Source organism: Drosophila virilis, chromosome 5 (genome assembly GCF_030788295.1).
Source record: "Drosophila virilis strain 15010-1051.87 chromosome 5, Dvir_AGI_RSII-ME, whole genome shotgun sequence".
In the NCBI taxonomy this organism is placed as follows: domain Eukaryota; kingdom Metazoa; phylum Arthropoda; class Insecta; order Diptera; family Drosophilidae; genus Drosophila; species Drosophila virilis.
The window spans coordinates 11,839,778-11,857,165 of record NC_091547.1 but is presented as its reverse complement, the minus strand read 5'-3'; the positions used below and the strand labels follow the sequence as shown (position 1 = coordinate 11,857,165).

The 17,388-nt window shown below is 41.8% G+C and overlaps 3 protein-coding genes across 5 annotated transcripts in view; 1 reads left to right on the top strand and 2 right to left on the bottom strand.

Annotated features, from left to right (window-relative positions):
- ASPP (Ankyrin-repeat, SH3-domain, and Proline-rich-region containing Protein) overlaps positions 1 to 17,388 on the bottom strand; it is a 78,080-nt gene that overhangs the window by 54,452 nt on the left and 6,240 nt on the right. The window contains exon 2 of the mRNA XM_032436464.2: positions 16,438 to 16,511. The gene's annotated coding sequence lies outside the window, so the exon portion shown is untranslated. The remainder of the gene's footprint in view (positions 1 to 16,437; positions 16,512 to 17,388) is intronic.
- Positions 1 to 17,388, top strand: part of Rgk3 (Rad, Gem/Kir family member 3) — a 32,359-nt gene that overhangs the window by 11,128 nt on the left and 3,843 nt on the right. For 2 of the 3 annotated variants that reach the window (XM_015174492.3, XM_032436465.2), the window contains exons 2-6: positions 875 to 1,265; positions 8,327 to 8,477; positions 9,760 to 9,876; positions 14,570 to 14,881; positions 14,967 to 15,055. In XM_015174492.3, coding sequence (XP_015029978.1) covers positions 1,059 to 1,265; positions 8,327 to 8,477; positions 9,760 to 9,876; positions 14,570 to 14,881; positions 14,967 to 15,055 — 876 coding nt within the window. In that variant the 5' untranslated portion in view covers positions 875 to 1,058. Of the gene's footprint in view, positions 1 to 874; positions 1,266 to 8,100; positions 8,242 to 8,326; positions 8,478 to 9,759; positions 9,877 to 14,569; positions 14,882 to 14,966; positions 15,056 to 17,388 lie in introns of those variants that run through there. The other variant, XM_002050278.4, reaches the window with a different exon arrangement.
- Positions 2,623 to 3,959, bottom strand: LOC6625642 (uncharacterized). The gene has a single exon (XM_002050276.4). It carries the CDS (start codon positions 3,858 to 3,860, stop codon positions 2,784 to 2,786), a length of 1,077 nt encoding a protein of 358 aa, XP_002050312.1. The 5' UTR covers positions 3,861 to 3,959; the 3' UTR covers positions 2,623 to 2,783.

The window sequence follows — 17,388 nt, the reverse complement described above, 5'->3', positions numbered from 1 at the left end:
TGTACGGATTTGCTTTGTCTTCAAATCGAACCAGCAACAATATTTCAGCGGTTCAAATACTATTAAAATCTATGCAATTTATGTCTCCATTTATTTTGATTTCAATTTATGTATGAAGTTGTTGTTCCATATTGAATTATTTTAGTAGAATTAAGAGAGATGCCCAATTATGATTATTATTATTAAATATTATCATTATTATTGTTGATAAACATTCAACTTAGTTTTTATATTTCGCTATTCAATAGTATTTGTAGCCAATTAAGATCTTACAAGAGAGCCTCCTATGACAACAGATATTAATGGCATGTCCATTAATTTTATATGTAGTTTAATGCCTGCTTATTTTTACTGATGTGCATGTTGCATAAGCCGCAATGTTTTTTTTTTAATGTTTTTAGTTATGCATCATCGGTATCCAAATAATGCAGCTGACCAACCCGCCCAACCTGCACATCCCCCCACCCGGCGTATGTGTGATTTTCCACGCGCTGCTGCGGACTGTGACCCAGTTTTGTGGGACAGATGAAAAGCGTGAAACGGTCTAAAAATAATGTTCGAGTGGGGAAATAAAAGAAAAGAGAAGAGACGCGCGTCTAAATCTATGTTTAAAGCCAAAATAAAAAGTGAAATGAAAAATCACCCAGCAAATTATGCTGCATGTTGTTACACATTTTACTTAGTTTTTCACTTGGCCAAATTTGCTATGTCAGCTATTTTTTTTTTTTTTTGGATTCAGTTTTGCTTTCATTCGGTTGGTTTTATTTATAAAACACGGCCATGCGAATATATGAAAATATTTTGATTTTGAATGTTATTTGGTTTCTTTCATTTTTCACATTCTTTGCTCGCTTCTCTATTTGTTTATTTGCAGTTAATGCGAATTATGCACTCGCAAGTGCAATCATCACAACAACAGCAGCAACAAGAGCACCAAATGCATTGTGCACCCACTTCTTAAGTATACGAAACACCACCATAACAACAACAACAACAACAACAACAACCACAAGAAGCACCACAGTCATAAGCCACATTCAGTCGCAAGTCCTGGCAAAATGGTGGACGACATTTCGCCCATGCATCATCGCATGCAGAAGAAGACGCGCAGCGCCTCGATCTGTGCCACGGGGGGCAGCATCGAGACGGTCATCCAGAATATGCCCTCGGGCAGTGCCACGCCCGAGGGCGGCACGCCCGGCTACAGACGCCGCCGGCCCGCCACTCGCTCCCAAAGCGCACGCATCACCTCGGGCGCCAGATCGGTGAGTAAACTATTTCAATTTGTCGGCCGGGCGCCCATTAATTAACTAGCTATTTAGTTTGCTTAGCTAATTGATTGCTTCTTTCATTCACTTGTAGTTGAGCACATTTAGTAGAGCTTTGCGATGTGCCCGTGAGTTAGCGATCGACGTGTCACGACTTTTAATGGCATGCAACAGAAAACTTTAAAAAATTATGAAAATAAAAAGGAAGAGTGCTCTAGTCGGGAGATTCCGATGCCCTGAACCCAACCTTGAGGTTGCTGCACAAGCATTTTTAACTCTTGGGTAACTGAATAACTTTGGTGATTATTCTCTGATCTATATGAAATCAAATGAAAGGACATCAGTTTCCCATCCAAGGCCCAAAACTGTGTGTTTTCTAAAGTTTTTGAGAAGTATCTCCCATTCCGAAAGTGGAATATTCTGAATCTGTTTATACTATATGTCTTTATACTTTAATGCTCGCAGGCAAGCTCAAAACAGGTCATCGATAACAAAGATCGATTTACAAAGATTTACTGCCAACGGAATGCGATATCGATATTTAAAGAAACTTGATCTTTTCGTGTACTAGGAAAATACACCTTTCAAAAGTGATTAATTGATTGATACCAGATTGACGCGTGTACGGGCAGATGTATATACAGAGAGATATATGACTCTAGCTATTCATGCCTCGATACCGATTCTTATCGATTGCTCGATTGCTGGCACTACGAAGTCATATATTTCAAGTCTCTAACTTACATTAGCTCTGAGACCGACGCATTCTTACTAAAGGGCAGAAGAAGGGACGGACGGCAGGACGGACAAACGGAGCGATTCAGCAATTGATGCTGACCAAGAATATTTATACCTTATGGAAAGATGCTTACTTCTGCATACAACAATACCCTACTTTTAGCTCACTTTCATTGTTAAAAGTGTGCAAAATATGTTTTTTTCTATGAATCCTGATACAATGCTTATGTGAAAGTTATGATATAATACGCGGACAATCTGAACATATAGCTGCTTGGCACGCGATCATCTCTAGCCTGTGCTGTCTGCCATTCGCTGTTGTTTTCCAAATTGCTTTATAAACAACTGCACAGCACGGGTTTAAGTGAAATTTGATATACTCGCAGCTTAACAGCTGCTACTCCCTCAAGGCGCACCGCACCACCCACCCTCGATGGCACTTGAGCTGCTGCTGCCAGTTCACTGGACCCATTCGTGAAGCTTGCTGCAAATCGGATTTGGCTGGTTGGGGGCTCAAATGGTGCAGTCGGCCACGCCCCCTCTGGCTCGATATTGCGTGCCGGAAAGCGGGAAAGTTCATTGTTGTATTTACATGCAAATTGGTTATTGCGCTGTATTTTACTTTGAGCATGCCATGGGGGTGCATATTTATTGGGGGTCGGTAATTTACAGTTTGTAATTTGTAGTTTGCAGATTTATTAAATTCCATTTTGGGCGGGGGCCGAGCACGATATCAACTTATTGGATTTACTGGTAACTGACGAAAAGCTAGGTATGCTAGGGAAGCGGGGGATGCGGTAGAATTGAGGCAGGTGGTGTGAATGTCTGTGGATGAAATGTGGGCGGCATCAGGGAGGGGCTCAAAGCGTATATCATTTGCTGGACGAGATTGCGCTCGTGCCCCAAATTCCGGACCGAGTGGCCTTCGCGCAACTGTGCGAGCCGAGTGGTCAGCTGATTCATGCGCAACTCATGCTCCAGATCAACGCTATTGAGCAAGGACTGATGGACAGCTTGAATGGATTCTTCAGTTTTTCTCGTCATCTTAGACAGACGCTGTCGGCAGCGACTCAGCAGGGCGTGACGTTGAGCATCTTGGATTTCCAACGACTTTTGCTGGGGCTTGACGTGCTCGGGACAGGGCTGTGAGGGACGCAGGCAGTGACAGTAGCTGAGATTATACACCAGATACTCCTCGAACTCCTCGCACGGTTTCAGCATCTTCTGGTAGTTCTCCAGCGATTGCAAGTCGCTCGGATCCAAATGGCGTGCACCACAATCCAGCTTCAGGTAATGACTATAGAAATAGTTGAATAGCTCTTCCGCCAGATCCACAAAAAACTTGATGGGCTTGTGAAATGCATCGCCCAGTATGAAGGGCGTCTGCTCGGTTAGATCCAGTTTGTTGAACTCGCGGCGAAAGGACAACAGGTTAGCGCGTATGCCGCTAATGCCACGATTCATCGCCAGATTGGAGCCCAATATGATCTGATAGTGCAATTGATACTTGTTAATAATCACATCCTCGGCATCCACGCTGCGCGGCAGCGGCCTCCGGCAGGTGACATCCGATTGTATGGAAAAGTCGCGCGTCAATGGCCACAGCTTCTCGGCGGCCATGCGCTGCAGTCCCAGCTCCTTGAGCCACTCATTGAAGTAGCTCCTGTACGCCTCGTCCAGTATCAGCAGCTCGGTCAGCACCTTTACCTCAATGCCATCGTGCGCCCGCTGGATCACGCTGATCACCGGGCCCAGCGGAACCTTTGGCCAAATCGTGTAGTCACTGCATTGCATTAAACCCGTTGGTAGCCGGGGGTCCCCAATGTGATGGTCAGAGTTGTGTAGAAATTTCATAATGTTTAATAAAATATATATATCCAGTTTCGAACTCTCCCCCTCTCACTCTTTCTCAATTGATATTATGAAACTCGTGTACTGGAGCACAACTGATATATACTCATAAGTTTACTTGACTGGCAAATAATCGAAAAGTAGCTTAACAACAGCAACAGAGCATAGCTTTACCAGTAGGCCGTTTTTTTTTATTCAATGAGAGAATATACAGAACTATAATCAAATTAATTTCTGTAGCTAGAAATCAAAGTAGAATAACATGTAGGGCTTTTCACAGAGATGCGAAGAATCAAAATATAGTTTGATATTATTATTAATGAAACTGGGGCCAGGCTCAGAACGTAAGAGCAAATATACATACATTTAATTAAAAACGAGCCTTTTCATATTTTATGCATAAGTATAGTTTCTTATGGGACACATGCTTTCACGAAACTTTCCTGCTGGTCAGATGTGCTTTGATATCATATCACAAATGTTTATCGATTTGGCGCCAAATGTTGTTGGCATTGATTGTGAAATCGGAACAGCGCCCAAGGGAGACGTTGCCGGCAGGCAGCAGGACAAGAGGACAACAGTTTGACAGGCGGGCATCCAGTTTCACGTCATAACAAACCCGATACCAGAGCTAACCGAATCGAAGGACAGCGCTGACAATCTGCCAAAGCGTGCCACGTGCCATTTAAGATCTTTGCATATGTCCCCAAATGAGATACTTTTGTGCCATTTAAGCACGCAGCGTCCCACCCCTTCATTATCAGCAACATCTGCATTTTGATTGACTGTGTGTGTGGTGTGTGTGTGTGTGTGTGTGTGTGTGTGTGTGTGTGACTGTGAATTGAATTATGTGCTGGGGGCCAAATTCAATTTTTGCTGCGATGCTGCACAAAAGCAACATCACATGTCACATGCGTCAGAGGACGAGGCATACACTGCGTATGCGTAATGTCTGCCGGATGAGTGCGAAAACTAGAGTCGCGAGTCGTTGTCCTTGCTGCGTGTCCTGCGGGTGATTTTCGCAACAGCTACGCAGCAATGTGCAGCGCGCTTAAAGGTGAAGAATGTCAAATGTTGAATTTACGAGGCATGTGGCAAAAAGTTGCTCAAACTCTGCAACAAGTTTTCTACTGCACACACATGCCACATATGGGCGGCACTGTTGCTGGGCGTGGCTCTTCTCCCGGAACGAAATGAGTTTTGTATTTTATATTTTGTTTGGTTTTTTGCTCTTGTTGCTCGTATAAAACTTTGAGCTCTCACGATTTCATAATAAGTTCACGATAAACGACGCAGACAGCAAAGTTTAATGAGAATGTGGAAAAAGCAGGAGACAGATAAAAGGCGAAGGCCCTGCCAATGCCAGACGCAAAGACGGACTAATGACAAGTTAAAACACGACGCTCTCAGAGATTGGCATATCAGGATAAGCAGAACTACGCCCATACCATGCCAACTGCAACAACAACAACAACAACAAGGACAGCAACAAAAACTCATTTCAACTAAAACAGAAACAACAACAAAAAAAGTCATTTGCATGTAATGCATGTAGCTATTCGCTAATGGATGAACTCTGAGCGGGTTACAGGGAAAATACTCTATTTAAGTAGAGACAATTTTTCATTAAATTTCTATTTTAATGATAAATGTATCATATAATGCATTATTATTTAAAATGCGCTTCTCTCTATTGAAATACGATACTATCGATTGTTCATAAGCACGCGAAAGAAATATCGACTAGCAATTAGTCTGCGTAGCTAGTTTAACTAGCTTAACTAAAAGTAGGCTCTAATTATAGCTCCCTCCACTGTGTGGGAGGCCTAAACCAAGACATTCTGTACTTGGCTGAGAGTCCCCACAGAATGTTGCAAAGTCATCTGAGACAGCATGTTGTTTTTGCAACAGACTCGAAATGGGAAATGGTCTACGATCCGCAGACGTCAGCCCTATATATAACAAATACTATAATTCAGATTTTATTAAGAGCTAGGTGATAGCATTTGTCTTTTATTTGTGATAACTTCATAAAACGGGGAGCTACCATCCAAGGATTTCCAACGGTAACTCGTGCGAATGGGCAAGTGAAACGTTGTGGCTGGAACACTTTTAAAGAAACGCTTGACAACTACGAAACAATGTTTAAACTACAAATATGTATGCTTGCTTAAGTAGGTATTAGGCGAGGTCTGACAAAAAGCAAATTTAGATTTACCCATGGAACATTCCAATCTATTTTCCAAAATTGAAAGTATTGATAAAAACCCGACACTGACAGCGAGCTTACAAGCCGCTTAATAAATAAACACAAATAAAATTTCGCAAAAATTTTTCAGCTTTGGCGTGGAGTTTATGGGAAAGGGTAAAGGACGAATTAATAATTTTTTTTTGACAAGAATTTAAAGTTGAACGGATAAAAAGCTTCCAATTTGTATTTCCTAGTATATTTCGACTGCGGATTCTACAAAATAAGTGAAACATATATTCCTTAATTGTAAATAATAAACGCAAGCGAGAGAGAGTGAGAGAGAGAGAGCCATCGCACTGGAAGTAAACCTTTCTTTAAACATTTTCCAGCCAGGCGAGGGTGACTTTTCCCGAAAATGTAATACACAATACGCACTTGTAAAATAACCTTTAATTTCTTAAGCCTGGTCTATTTAGTCGTTTTATAAAAGGGATATTATTGTAGCCTTGCAGCATACCCAATCATATTTATATAGACTCTATGCACGACATATTGTAAGCTCGTGTTGTTTATATGCTGGACAAATGAAATAAATTCACAGCTGCGCAATGCCCCAAGGACTAATTGGGAATTAAGCAGATACAAATTGAAGACAAGGAGCAAGGACCTGGGCAGCCAGTACGACGACAGTTGGCCCGGATCAAACGCACAAAAGCCGGATGTAATTAATTTTACCCCAGCAAGTGAAGACATGCTGCATCCGGCAGTGACACCAAAGAAGGAACACATATATATATATATATATATATATATACATATACGGTTGACCCCCTGCCGCAATATTTGATTAAATCCGAAAATGAAGAAACACGCAAATATGGCACAAGAGCTGCAATTACGGGTCACGCGAGCTGCCGAGCTGCCGGGCGGACCATGAATTGTGGGCGCCATAAAAAGGCGCTGGGCATTGGCCACTAAATAAACACCACAAAACTTGCCTAATAGCCGCCACCCGTCAGCCCCCATCCCACAACAAAGCTCTCAGTGTGGCCCAAAACCGCAGACACTTGACGGCTGATGCCAGCACGTAAGCAACGCATCCGGCTAGCCCAGTGTGCGAAAGCCACAAAGTGAGCCGGGCTAAGGGTGCGGGCTATTAGCGTACGTTGTAGGTGGTGGAGGCGCTGGAGAGGGATGAGGGTGTGGGTGGTGCACTGCACAGCCGGAAGCTGCTAACAAAGTTCTGAGCCAACATTCACATGTGTCGGTGAAAGTTTTGTGCGGAAAACTAGCTGCAACCAGCAACTGCTTTAGCACTGCCAAATGAGGCTGCCTGTGGGGCAGGTGTGGCACAGCGACAGCGACAGGCACAGAGTGGTGCACGGACAGGTGTTTAAATGAGTTTTCATTGCGTTGTCAACACGCTGCCGGCGCAGGCAGCAATTGCCGTAACGCAGGTATTAGTTAGCCGCAGGACGTGCATTAGAAACAAACGCCATGTTGATTGCCATTTCGAGAGCCACAAAACCACCGAATGGGTGGTGCGCCCTTGACATTTTGCCGTTCTCCTAGCCAGCTCAGCGTTTTTTTTTTTTTGCCCTCAATTCTTGTTTGTCTGTGTTAATCAGTCCGAAATGTCGACTTGATGCTGTGCCAAGTCTTGAAGCAGTCCATAAATTCTAAAGTGATGCAAAGTGCGCCCGGGGGGAGGGGAGGGGGGGGGTCTGTGGCTAGGGTGACAAACAAATGCAATTTGATTTGTGTTCGACATTTTGCAATTTAATTCCTCTTCTGCTGCGTGCTGCAGTGCATAAATCAAAGGCTGATCGCCTCAGAAATAGCCTTAGGTATAACCATGGCCAGGTCCTTTGCTTTGTCCCTCAGCTGCAGCTGATTGATGTTGCAATGGCTGATGGGCTAAAACGAAAGATTAAGTATACGCCACGTTGGCCTTAAGCTCAGCTAGCCTTGCAAAAAAGGTATTATTTGTCACGAAATAGTAGAAGGTATTCATAAACATTTTCTTAAAGCAGATCTGGCGACTTTATGTCCCTTTGTTTTCCCAGAGATTATATAGCTTTTTGGGAAATTAGTGTCAACTACAGACTATATTTAAAAAATATGATGGGGAAGTGAAGTTTGGTCTAGATATCCAATACTAACTTTTCGACTCCGATACAGCTATTGAGCTAGGTACATTGGTTCGGCTGGGAGCAGCTGTTCTTTCTGGTCTCACTTGCTGTTAATCCCCCGATCGATTTGATCTGCCTCTTTACAGGTACGTCGACGCACCCAGGCACAGCAGCAGCAGCAGCAACAAACCACGCTGCAGGAGACGCGCCCCTATTGCACCAGCGAGCCTCGTCTCAGCGAAACGGAGACGCCCCCGCAGCGCCGGAAGCTCTCCCAGCGCCGGCCGCAGCCACACGGTGAGTAGAGTCCTTGTAATGGCCGTCGGGGCAATCAAAAAGTGTGCTGCCACACAAATTAGTCAAGTGGCCGCATTTAATGCGGCCTTAATGCAGCTCAAGATACTAGCCAAATTGAGCAGGCGGCCCATAAATCGTTTTACAGCCGGCAGCAACAGCAGGAGCTGGCGACAGACAATGTTCCTAGTTATGAGAGACTATTTATAGCGCTGCGGGAGAAGGGCGCACTGAATCATGAACAAAATTCGAGGCACTTTAAGCGACAAACAGTTCCATTAGCGCCTTATAAACTTGATGTGCACATGCTTATAATAGATTTTTCGTATAAAGTTGATTTAATTAACGCCCTGTCGCCGCATTCAGACTGGACGATCGTTAAACTTAACCATTGACCCACTTTTGGCGCACACCAATCTGAATAAAGCAGCGAATGTACTTATGGTAACGCCCCCATTGCCACTACCCCTCCACTTGACGCCTTTGTATATAAATCTGTGTCAGGCAGCAAACAACAACAAGAAATCGCTTTCAAAGGGTAAAAAGAAAAAACTTGACATTACCGGGCAATGAAAAACAAGAGCAAAGCCTTTCGGGCGGCCGCTGCATAAATACGCTTGTTTATAAATTAGTCAATAGATTATTATGTAGGAAATTGATCTTGGGTGGATACTTATAAGCAAGCTGTCTGGAAAGAGAAACTTACTCAAGGCAATAATATGCCTAACTCCGACAATAGATCTAGTATTATGCATTATTGTATGAGATAACAATAGAGCAATTGTTTGACTCATATAATAACAGCACACATTAATCAGGGAGATGTGATAGACAGACTTAATATGTCATTTTTCTATCTTTTAAGCCATTATAGAACTTATGCATGTTGCCTAAAATAAAATATTAAATAAATCAGTCAGATTTTCGTTCAACTTGATAGAAAGCTTGGCAAAATAATTAAGAACTGGATTTATCCAAAGTTTCTATGCCATCATATGACATAATACTGTAGTCAGATTATAAAGACAGTTCTAGAAAATTCACTTCAAATTGATGTGTTTTCAATACATTCTCGTCTCGTGTAGATACAATGGTATAGAAATATGATGCACTTTTTACGCTTCGTATAATAAATTTCATATAATCTGCAACATCCTACACATTTGTGCACTCTTGCAATCTCAAGTTGAGAAAAGTGCATCGCTTGCTTGTAAAACAAATTGCAATCGTTGATTGTAATGCAATTTATAAAGATAGAAATTAAATTAATATCATGATTTTGCAGGGCATAGAAAATCGAACGCCTTCCTGGACGTGCCCACAATGAACATGCACCATCTGAGAGTGAACGATGACGACGAGGATGTGGATCGCCTGCGCACATTTAGTGCATCCAAAGGAGGTAAGTGACAAAGGCAGCAGTCGATAGATAAAGAGAAATCAGACACGGACACCGTATGGGGCAGCTACACAAAAGGCTTCTTAGCCGCATTTATTAATTCCGAAATGGAAAATCAACAAAAGCGACGCCAGCTCTGCATGCCGGAGCTTAGATTTTACAATGGCAACACACATGCCAGCAACAATTTGGACTCTGGGCAAACCAGGCCATTTGGCATATGTACAATTATTGTGTGTGAAGAAAATGGTGAATTCTCAAAAAGGTTGCCTTAAAAGGCAATCAGTGTCATTTAATGCCACTTAAGATAGGCACAACGCACTCTTTAGTTTTCAACAGATAACATTTCTATATTTGTGTCACGTTATTGATACACATACGCAACGTGGGCCAATCCGACAGAAACCGAGACGGAAACCGAAACCGAAACCTTAACGAGAACTTAGCATGCTTTAGCTGCGCGCTGTGTGTGTGTGTGTGTGTGTGTGTGTGTGTGTGTGTGTGTGTGTGTGTGTGTGTGCGTGTGTCTCAGCCTGCATAAATGCATGTCTCCTTTAAGTACGTGTTTAAGCTCAACTGCCACACACAAGCCCACACACACACACACACACACATCCAAACACTCTTTGCTAGAATTGACACCAAACAGCCATTTGCCATGCCCTAAAAGCGGGTATTTAGACTTAGCCAAGCATCAGACAGCCTTTTTGAATGAAAGTAATATTTTAGACATATATAGTTATTTTTTTGAGCGCTAGCGAAAAACTCCAAGAAATGTCTATATGTCTTTCAATCTAACCAAGATTAAATCGATCAATGCTGCAAATGACTTCCCGTCTGAAGTGCTCCCGGGAATCAATTTTCTGTTGGATATATGAGATCTCTATCAAACGCCTTTTAGACTTCATTCGCGCAATTGACATCAAAATAAACTAAATGCACTTCAAGATTCTGTGCATTGGCTAGAGAACATGCACATTAAAGTGCAAGATTTGATAGGGTATTCAAGCGGCGCTGTTGGACTTCAAGTGAAACTTTGTAACTGGCAGCGACTGTCGCCTTGCGTATCCATATACATATATAGCATATATTATATTTATATATATATCTATATAGTTGAGTTGAGTACGTTAAATTGTCAGTCTTTTGACACTGGTTGGGTAAATGAAGCGCAGACTGGGGACATGTTTCAAATGGCATACGAAACACGCTGCATATTAAAATTCAATGAAGTTGCCAGCGTTTACTCAACTAAATTGCTTTCGAATACAAGAGAGTGTCTACATATGCAAGTAGTCATCCCACCGAGAGTCTGTGCATGTGTGTGTGAATTCCTTGTGGTTGTGCCGGGTGCGTCATGTGCACAAATTTAATTAAACTTAATACGCAGTCGACTCAGGCACGAATCGCCAAACCGTAAAGCAAGCAAAACCCCATCAATTATGTTTACAGTTTGAATTTAAACAACAACCACAGCGAAAATAAAGAACATTTACAGAAAATTTCATTGAAGTGCGTAGGGGGGCCTGGGGTTTGGTGGGCTGTTGGTATGATTAATTGAAGCGCTAGCATGTGTCAGTCGTCAGCGTCAGCCAATGAAGCGCCACCCAGTGAAAAATTCAATGAAAAGCTGTCCAAAAGCGGCCACAATGCGTTGCCTGTTATGCGTGCACGTGTGTGTGTGTATGTGTACGAGTGTGTGTGTGTGTGTGTGTAGCTCTTCTGCTGTGCTTAAGATTGAAATGGTGTGCGAGCTGGGAGCCTGGCTGCAGAACTGCGCCTGGTTATGATGACGCTCGCTGTGTAAATTCAATTATAATTGAATCACGTCCACGCACGCCCCGCTCAAGGATGTCTCTGGACATTGGGCGTTCGGTGACGTGGGCATGGTCGTGTGTATGACCGAATCGGCACATACGAGTTAGATGAGGCGCGGTTCATCCAGCTGGCATAGCTTAATTGGCTTCATCTGAGCTAAATAAATTATATACAAGCGAATAAAAAGTGAAACGTTCGTTCATGCTCGACTGTGAGATATCCATTAAACAAATATTGTTTATATAATTGCATATGTGAGCAGTAATAACAGAGGGGATATCTTTACGTCTTTAAGACCGAGTCGTCTGTCGATGAGCTTTAAGATTCTATATGTACATATAGACCCGGCAGACTGCAGCCCTGTCGAATCAGGGAGATTTTGTTCGTTTGCCACATCCTTGAATTTTCACAAAATATCAATATTTATATATATACCAATTTGATCTCCAACCACCTTGAAAGCGTCCAATACCCAGCTGAAAATAATTTAGCAAAAGGCAAACATGTGCAAAATCTCGTGCAACACTCGCCGAACTTTAAATCAATCGGCAAATAAAAATTGATATTTATTTTCTCAAGCAGTTATTCATTATCAAAAAATGTTCAAACAATGCGTGAAGGCAACTTCGAAAGGCGAAAATAGCTAAAATAATAATTTAAAGACACATCAAAAAGAGCAAAGAGCAAAATGAGTTAAACAAAAGCTGCGTCGATTGAGATAAATTCCACGAAACATAAGAAAAGGAAAATACTCAAAAATGAATGAAAATTAATTTGAAAAGTGAAAACTCTTCAAAGTTTTTCCACTGTTTAGATTCTGCTGGCATATTAGTTATGCCAAAGAGTTCAATTATTTTTGATTACATTTCAGAGTTCATCTAGCTAAATGTTAAAGGCATAAACTTGGGCAATTTCTATAGCTAAACACTTGATCATTTGACTCAGCTAAATTTAAACATTCGGCATTTGTACAAATATTTATTGTAACAAAACGAAACAGAACACAAAGAAAAACGATTGTTTAAAAGCTAAATTTTATGGTCAGCCGTTTTCACCTTTTCTTTTTCTTATACTTTTCTTTTTTTTTTTTTGGGTTGGCTCGGCTCGCATTCACAATATTAACAACGAAAATTCAAATGAAATTTTGCAAAATCGCAATTGTAATTTTTGCTATACTATAAATTGCCACCCAGCCGGGCGATTTTATGGCTTTCCAATGATGATGGCCGCACACCTACGCCCCTTCCCACCCTACCCCACCACCCTGGGGGTCCTGCTCGGGCACATGCAAATACACATATTTATGCATTTGTAGATTTTTATTGCCATTTTGGCAATTAATTCAATTTACACAATTAATGACCGCAGCGTTTGCTTGAGAAAAATCTCTTGGCTAAATTCAGAAATAACTGAATGCAATAAAGCAGGCCATAAATCTATTTATGACATTTAAATGTACACAAAACAATCGCATAAACCGGCACAAGTCGAATGCAAACAATATTGTTGCGGATTTTTTTTAGTTATTTTTCTTAAACCGTTGGCTCAATTTGACGACATTGAATGAATACATTCATGAAGACTTTTCAATTTTCAACTGCTTAAATGAGTACATTTCATATGCATTCTGTCAATTGATATATTCAAATCAAAATAGATATAGAAATGCAATCCGCAATTTGTTTTGACTAAAACAAAACAGGCAACAATTAAGCTGTCTATAAAATGCTCAACTAACTATTTTGTGATGTTTGCCAAACAAAATTATTTGTAAATGCATATCGTGTACTCACAGCAGTTGGTAAACAAAGGCATAATCTTCACAACTTGCAGCTGATCCTTGTGTTAAATACACTGTAAAATATGTTTGCATATGTGTCGCTATGTACACAGTGTTGCAAATCTTTGGAGACCTTACTTTATCGTCAAATGGCGCTATCGAATATTTCGATAACTGGTACATAACACAATCGATAACATCCTAGGTGCTCTTAATATTGGTAAGGATCGTTGTAAATACTAAAGTGCTGGGCTGTATTTATATATATAGAAACAGGCGAGTTATAGCAATATTGTTCAGAAAACAAGAACGATGCAAAAAGTTATGTTATCGAAGCTCTTAGTAGTAATAGATTCTAGTAAAAGCCAACGCTGCGAGGAAAATTTCGATGCCAGAGACAACTTTAAACATTTGTTTAGGATCGCTTTATACATTTACTAATGTACTTTAGCCCAATCGGGCAGACACAAATAAAATATTTACATAGGTCCGACATATAGGCAAACAATCTGCACTGGCCACCACAAAATATAAACAGAAATTTGGCATTTCAAATGGCTGCCTCAATGTGACTGGCTAAAATTTATAGATAAGCGTAAATGCACATTGCAGCTAATGAATTTTTAAATTTAAAGCCTCTATTCAATCTTACTGTCCGCCTGCTGCACAGCTGCACGAAAACCATTTCAAATAAACCACGAAGAGTGAAATAACAAAAACTAAATAAATTGAAGGGCTGCAGCAGCATTTGAAAAGGCGCAACAACTGGCAACATGTTCGCCATATTACGGCCGCAGACAACACGAAGTGCGGTTGGAGGAAAGGAGAGGAGAAGAGAGGAGGGGAGGGCTGTAGCTCACACAATAGATAGATTAAGCATTGTTGTTGTTGTTTTAGTTTGTTTGTGTAGTCAGAGTCTGCTGCCTCCGGCAGGCAAACGTAATTTTAGCCAGGCTCAACGCGGCGTATGAGTAACACATGCCGTCTCGTTGCGCATACGCCGCATAGGCCCGAGCCATGCGTTGCAGTTAGAACATTTTTGCGTGGTTCTTTTTTTTTTTTGACATGCAACTCATGGCTTGCACCACATTCATGCAGGCATCATCAATCGCGGCGACTCCTTCCGCAGACGTCGCTCGCGCAGCAACAGCCTCGCGCCGGTTAGTCCCATGCATCCGCGTAATGCGATGGCCGGTCTTAACGGTGCCGGCGGCGGCGGCAGCAGTCTGGGGCTGGGCAACAATTACAATGGCGGCAGCAGCAATGGCTTCGCAGCCAGCTCCGGCCAGGATAATCATCAGCCGGTGGAATTCTATCGTGTCGAGATGCTCGGCTCGCCCGGTGTCGGCAAACAGGCGCTCGTTTCCCAATTTCGCACCTCCGACTGCATCAATGCCTACGATGGACCAGGTAAGTGCAGCAGCTGTCGGATGATACATTTACAAAAAAAAAAAAAAAAAACTAATACCCTGCCCCTTGATCTGGGTTTTTGCAGAGTGCGATGAGGACGAGCAAAACATTTCAATTATTCTGAATGGCACCGAGTCGGAGCTGAAGTTCCTCACTGGCAATCCGGAAAGCAAGGTAAGTCAAGCGCAAATGCCCAAACGATCCGTTTGTCAAAGTGTACAACACACTCACACACAAAAACAAATACACACGCACACACACGCACACACACTCACACATATATCTCAACTTTAGTTTGCAGCTGTTGTCCGTTCGGGCGCTTGTCCCTAAAGACCAGCATTGTTGTTGTGTGTGTGCGTGCCATAATTGTTGTTAAATATATCAATATTAACCTAGGGACTGCCTACAACTACATTTACAATTTCTAGCCTTGCAACTGGAAGACAAATTTTGGCGTTTGCACAGAGCCAACCGCTTGAACTTGACCGAAAGCCATTTGTTATTTTGTCTCGGCACAAATTCAATTAATTACAAATGCAAACTAAGCAAATGTGACTTGAATTGTGTCTAAAGTGGGCGGGGCACAACAAATGCCGCCCCTCAAAGTTTAAGCAGCCACTAATTAGACCACAAAAGCGAAATCTCTGAATAACTGGAAATATTAATATAAAACGGCAGAACTGAAACTGGCCAAGAACTTTACCAAAACTGCAAGTTGCATAAAGAGGGCGAGACAAAAAGAGAAAGAGAGGGGAGGGGAGGGGGGGGGGGAGAAGGGCAGAAAGGAAGAAGATTTTTGAGTGCTGTGTCATGCAGCATGCTGCTACGTTGCCGGCATACCCAAGTGCCAGTCGGCAGAAGGAATGTTTTGTACCTTCAAAAACAGAGCAAAAGGTGGTTGAGTTCTTTATGCTGAGCCTCGGCATGCCGTGTAGCTACTCGAGAAAAAGGCTAAGCTAGTCAGGTACTTGAGAAATGAAGACTGAAACAACATAAAAGTACAGGATGAACACTAAGATCGACTATGATGTACACTAACCAAAATTAAACAGGCAATGAAATGGGATAAACATAGCAATATGACGGCTAGAAGTAAATATAAATAAGACATGTTCTAAGAAGTAGCCGCATTTGCAGAATAGACAGTCTATTGTACTCTATAAACTGCTAGAAGGAATCACGTTAAGAAGAAGGAAGGAGAAGGAATCACCGACAGATCAAGTGATCTTGCTATGCGATTAGTTTGTTTTCTGATAATAAAAAAATTCTTAGAAATATCCACGAGTTTCTGGCTGACTTTATACTGTATGTGTAACAATGGAGAAGAGCATTTTACCTAAAATCGATAGTGAAAGTTTTACTAAGGCACGCCGAAGATTTGATACCCTTGTATGCATTACCCTTACAATTTTGCAGATATGTCAGAATAGTAAAGCTCGTAAATGCTAAGTTTGTTGTCAATCGAAATTTCTAAGATTCTAAGATTTGCCTATTGTGTAATTAGTATAGAACAAGATATCTTGATAAACAATAAAGTTTTACATATAAGCACTTACCCTATGACTGATCATTCCTATGTCAGCTTTATGATATAGTGCTCCAATCTGGACGGTTATTCCATAGGTTCTGCCTGCAACAGAAAGACGGATAGTTTTGAAAGTGTGAGAAACGTTTGCATTGAAAAAGACAAACGAATATGGAATTATATATATACTTAACGGAACATTACACATTTCGTGAATAAATAATAATGCAAGCAAATAAAAAATGTAAGCATATATATATTTCTAAGATTTTTCTATTCACAAAACAAATCGCAACTGAGTGTAAGAAAAGAAAGTTCAAAAGGTAATTTAAATTGACCATGGAGATCCTTCGAGAATTGAATTAAGCAGATCATTTAAAAAATGCTATGCCTGAGCTAAATGACAGATAGCAATGTGCTCTTATGAAATACACCGAAGAGATTCTTCAAGCCTATGCGGACCGGTCCAATTATTTCAGCGGGGGTCCTACAGGGGTATGGCAAAATGGCAAGAATAACAAATACTGAACAATTTTTGCAATAACAAGCAAAACAACAAGAACAACAACAATACGCAGAGCGGCGATAAACATGCAATCGAAATGCCAAATTGCTGGCCAAATGCCAAATGACCAGCAAGACGCCCAACGGCCAAACCGACGACGTACGTACTGCTGGCCCGGAACGGGGCAGGGCGGGACGGTGAAATGGGCGTGCGAATGGATCCTAAAGCGTATGTATATATATATATATATACATCTATACGTTTGGTTCGGTTGAGGGGAACGCGCTTTGGCGCAAGCAATAATGGACGATGATTAAGGCGACGATTGCGGGCCAACAGACAGACAGAGGGGAGGTCGCAAGCGTGCGGGTGGCGGCGTTAGGTGTTGGGGCAGCTTGCAGCGTTGTCAAACAAAAGGATATGGCAACAATTTATACATTCTGGACACAGAGCAAGCACAAAGCCAAGCGCATTAAA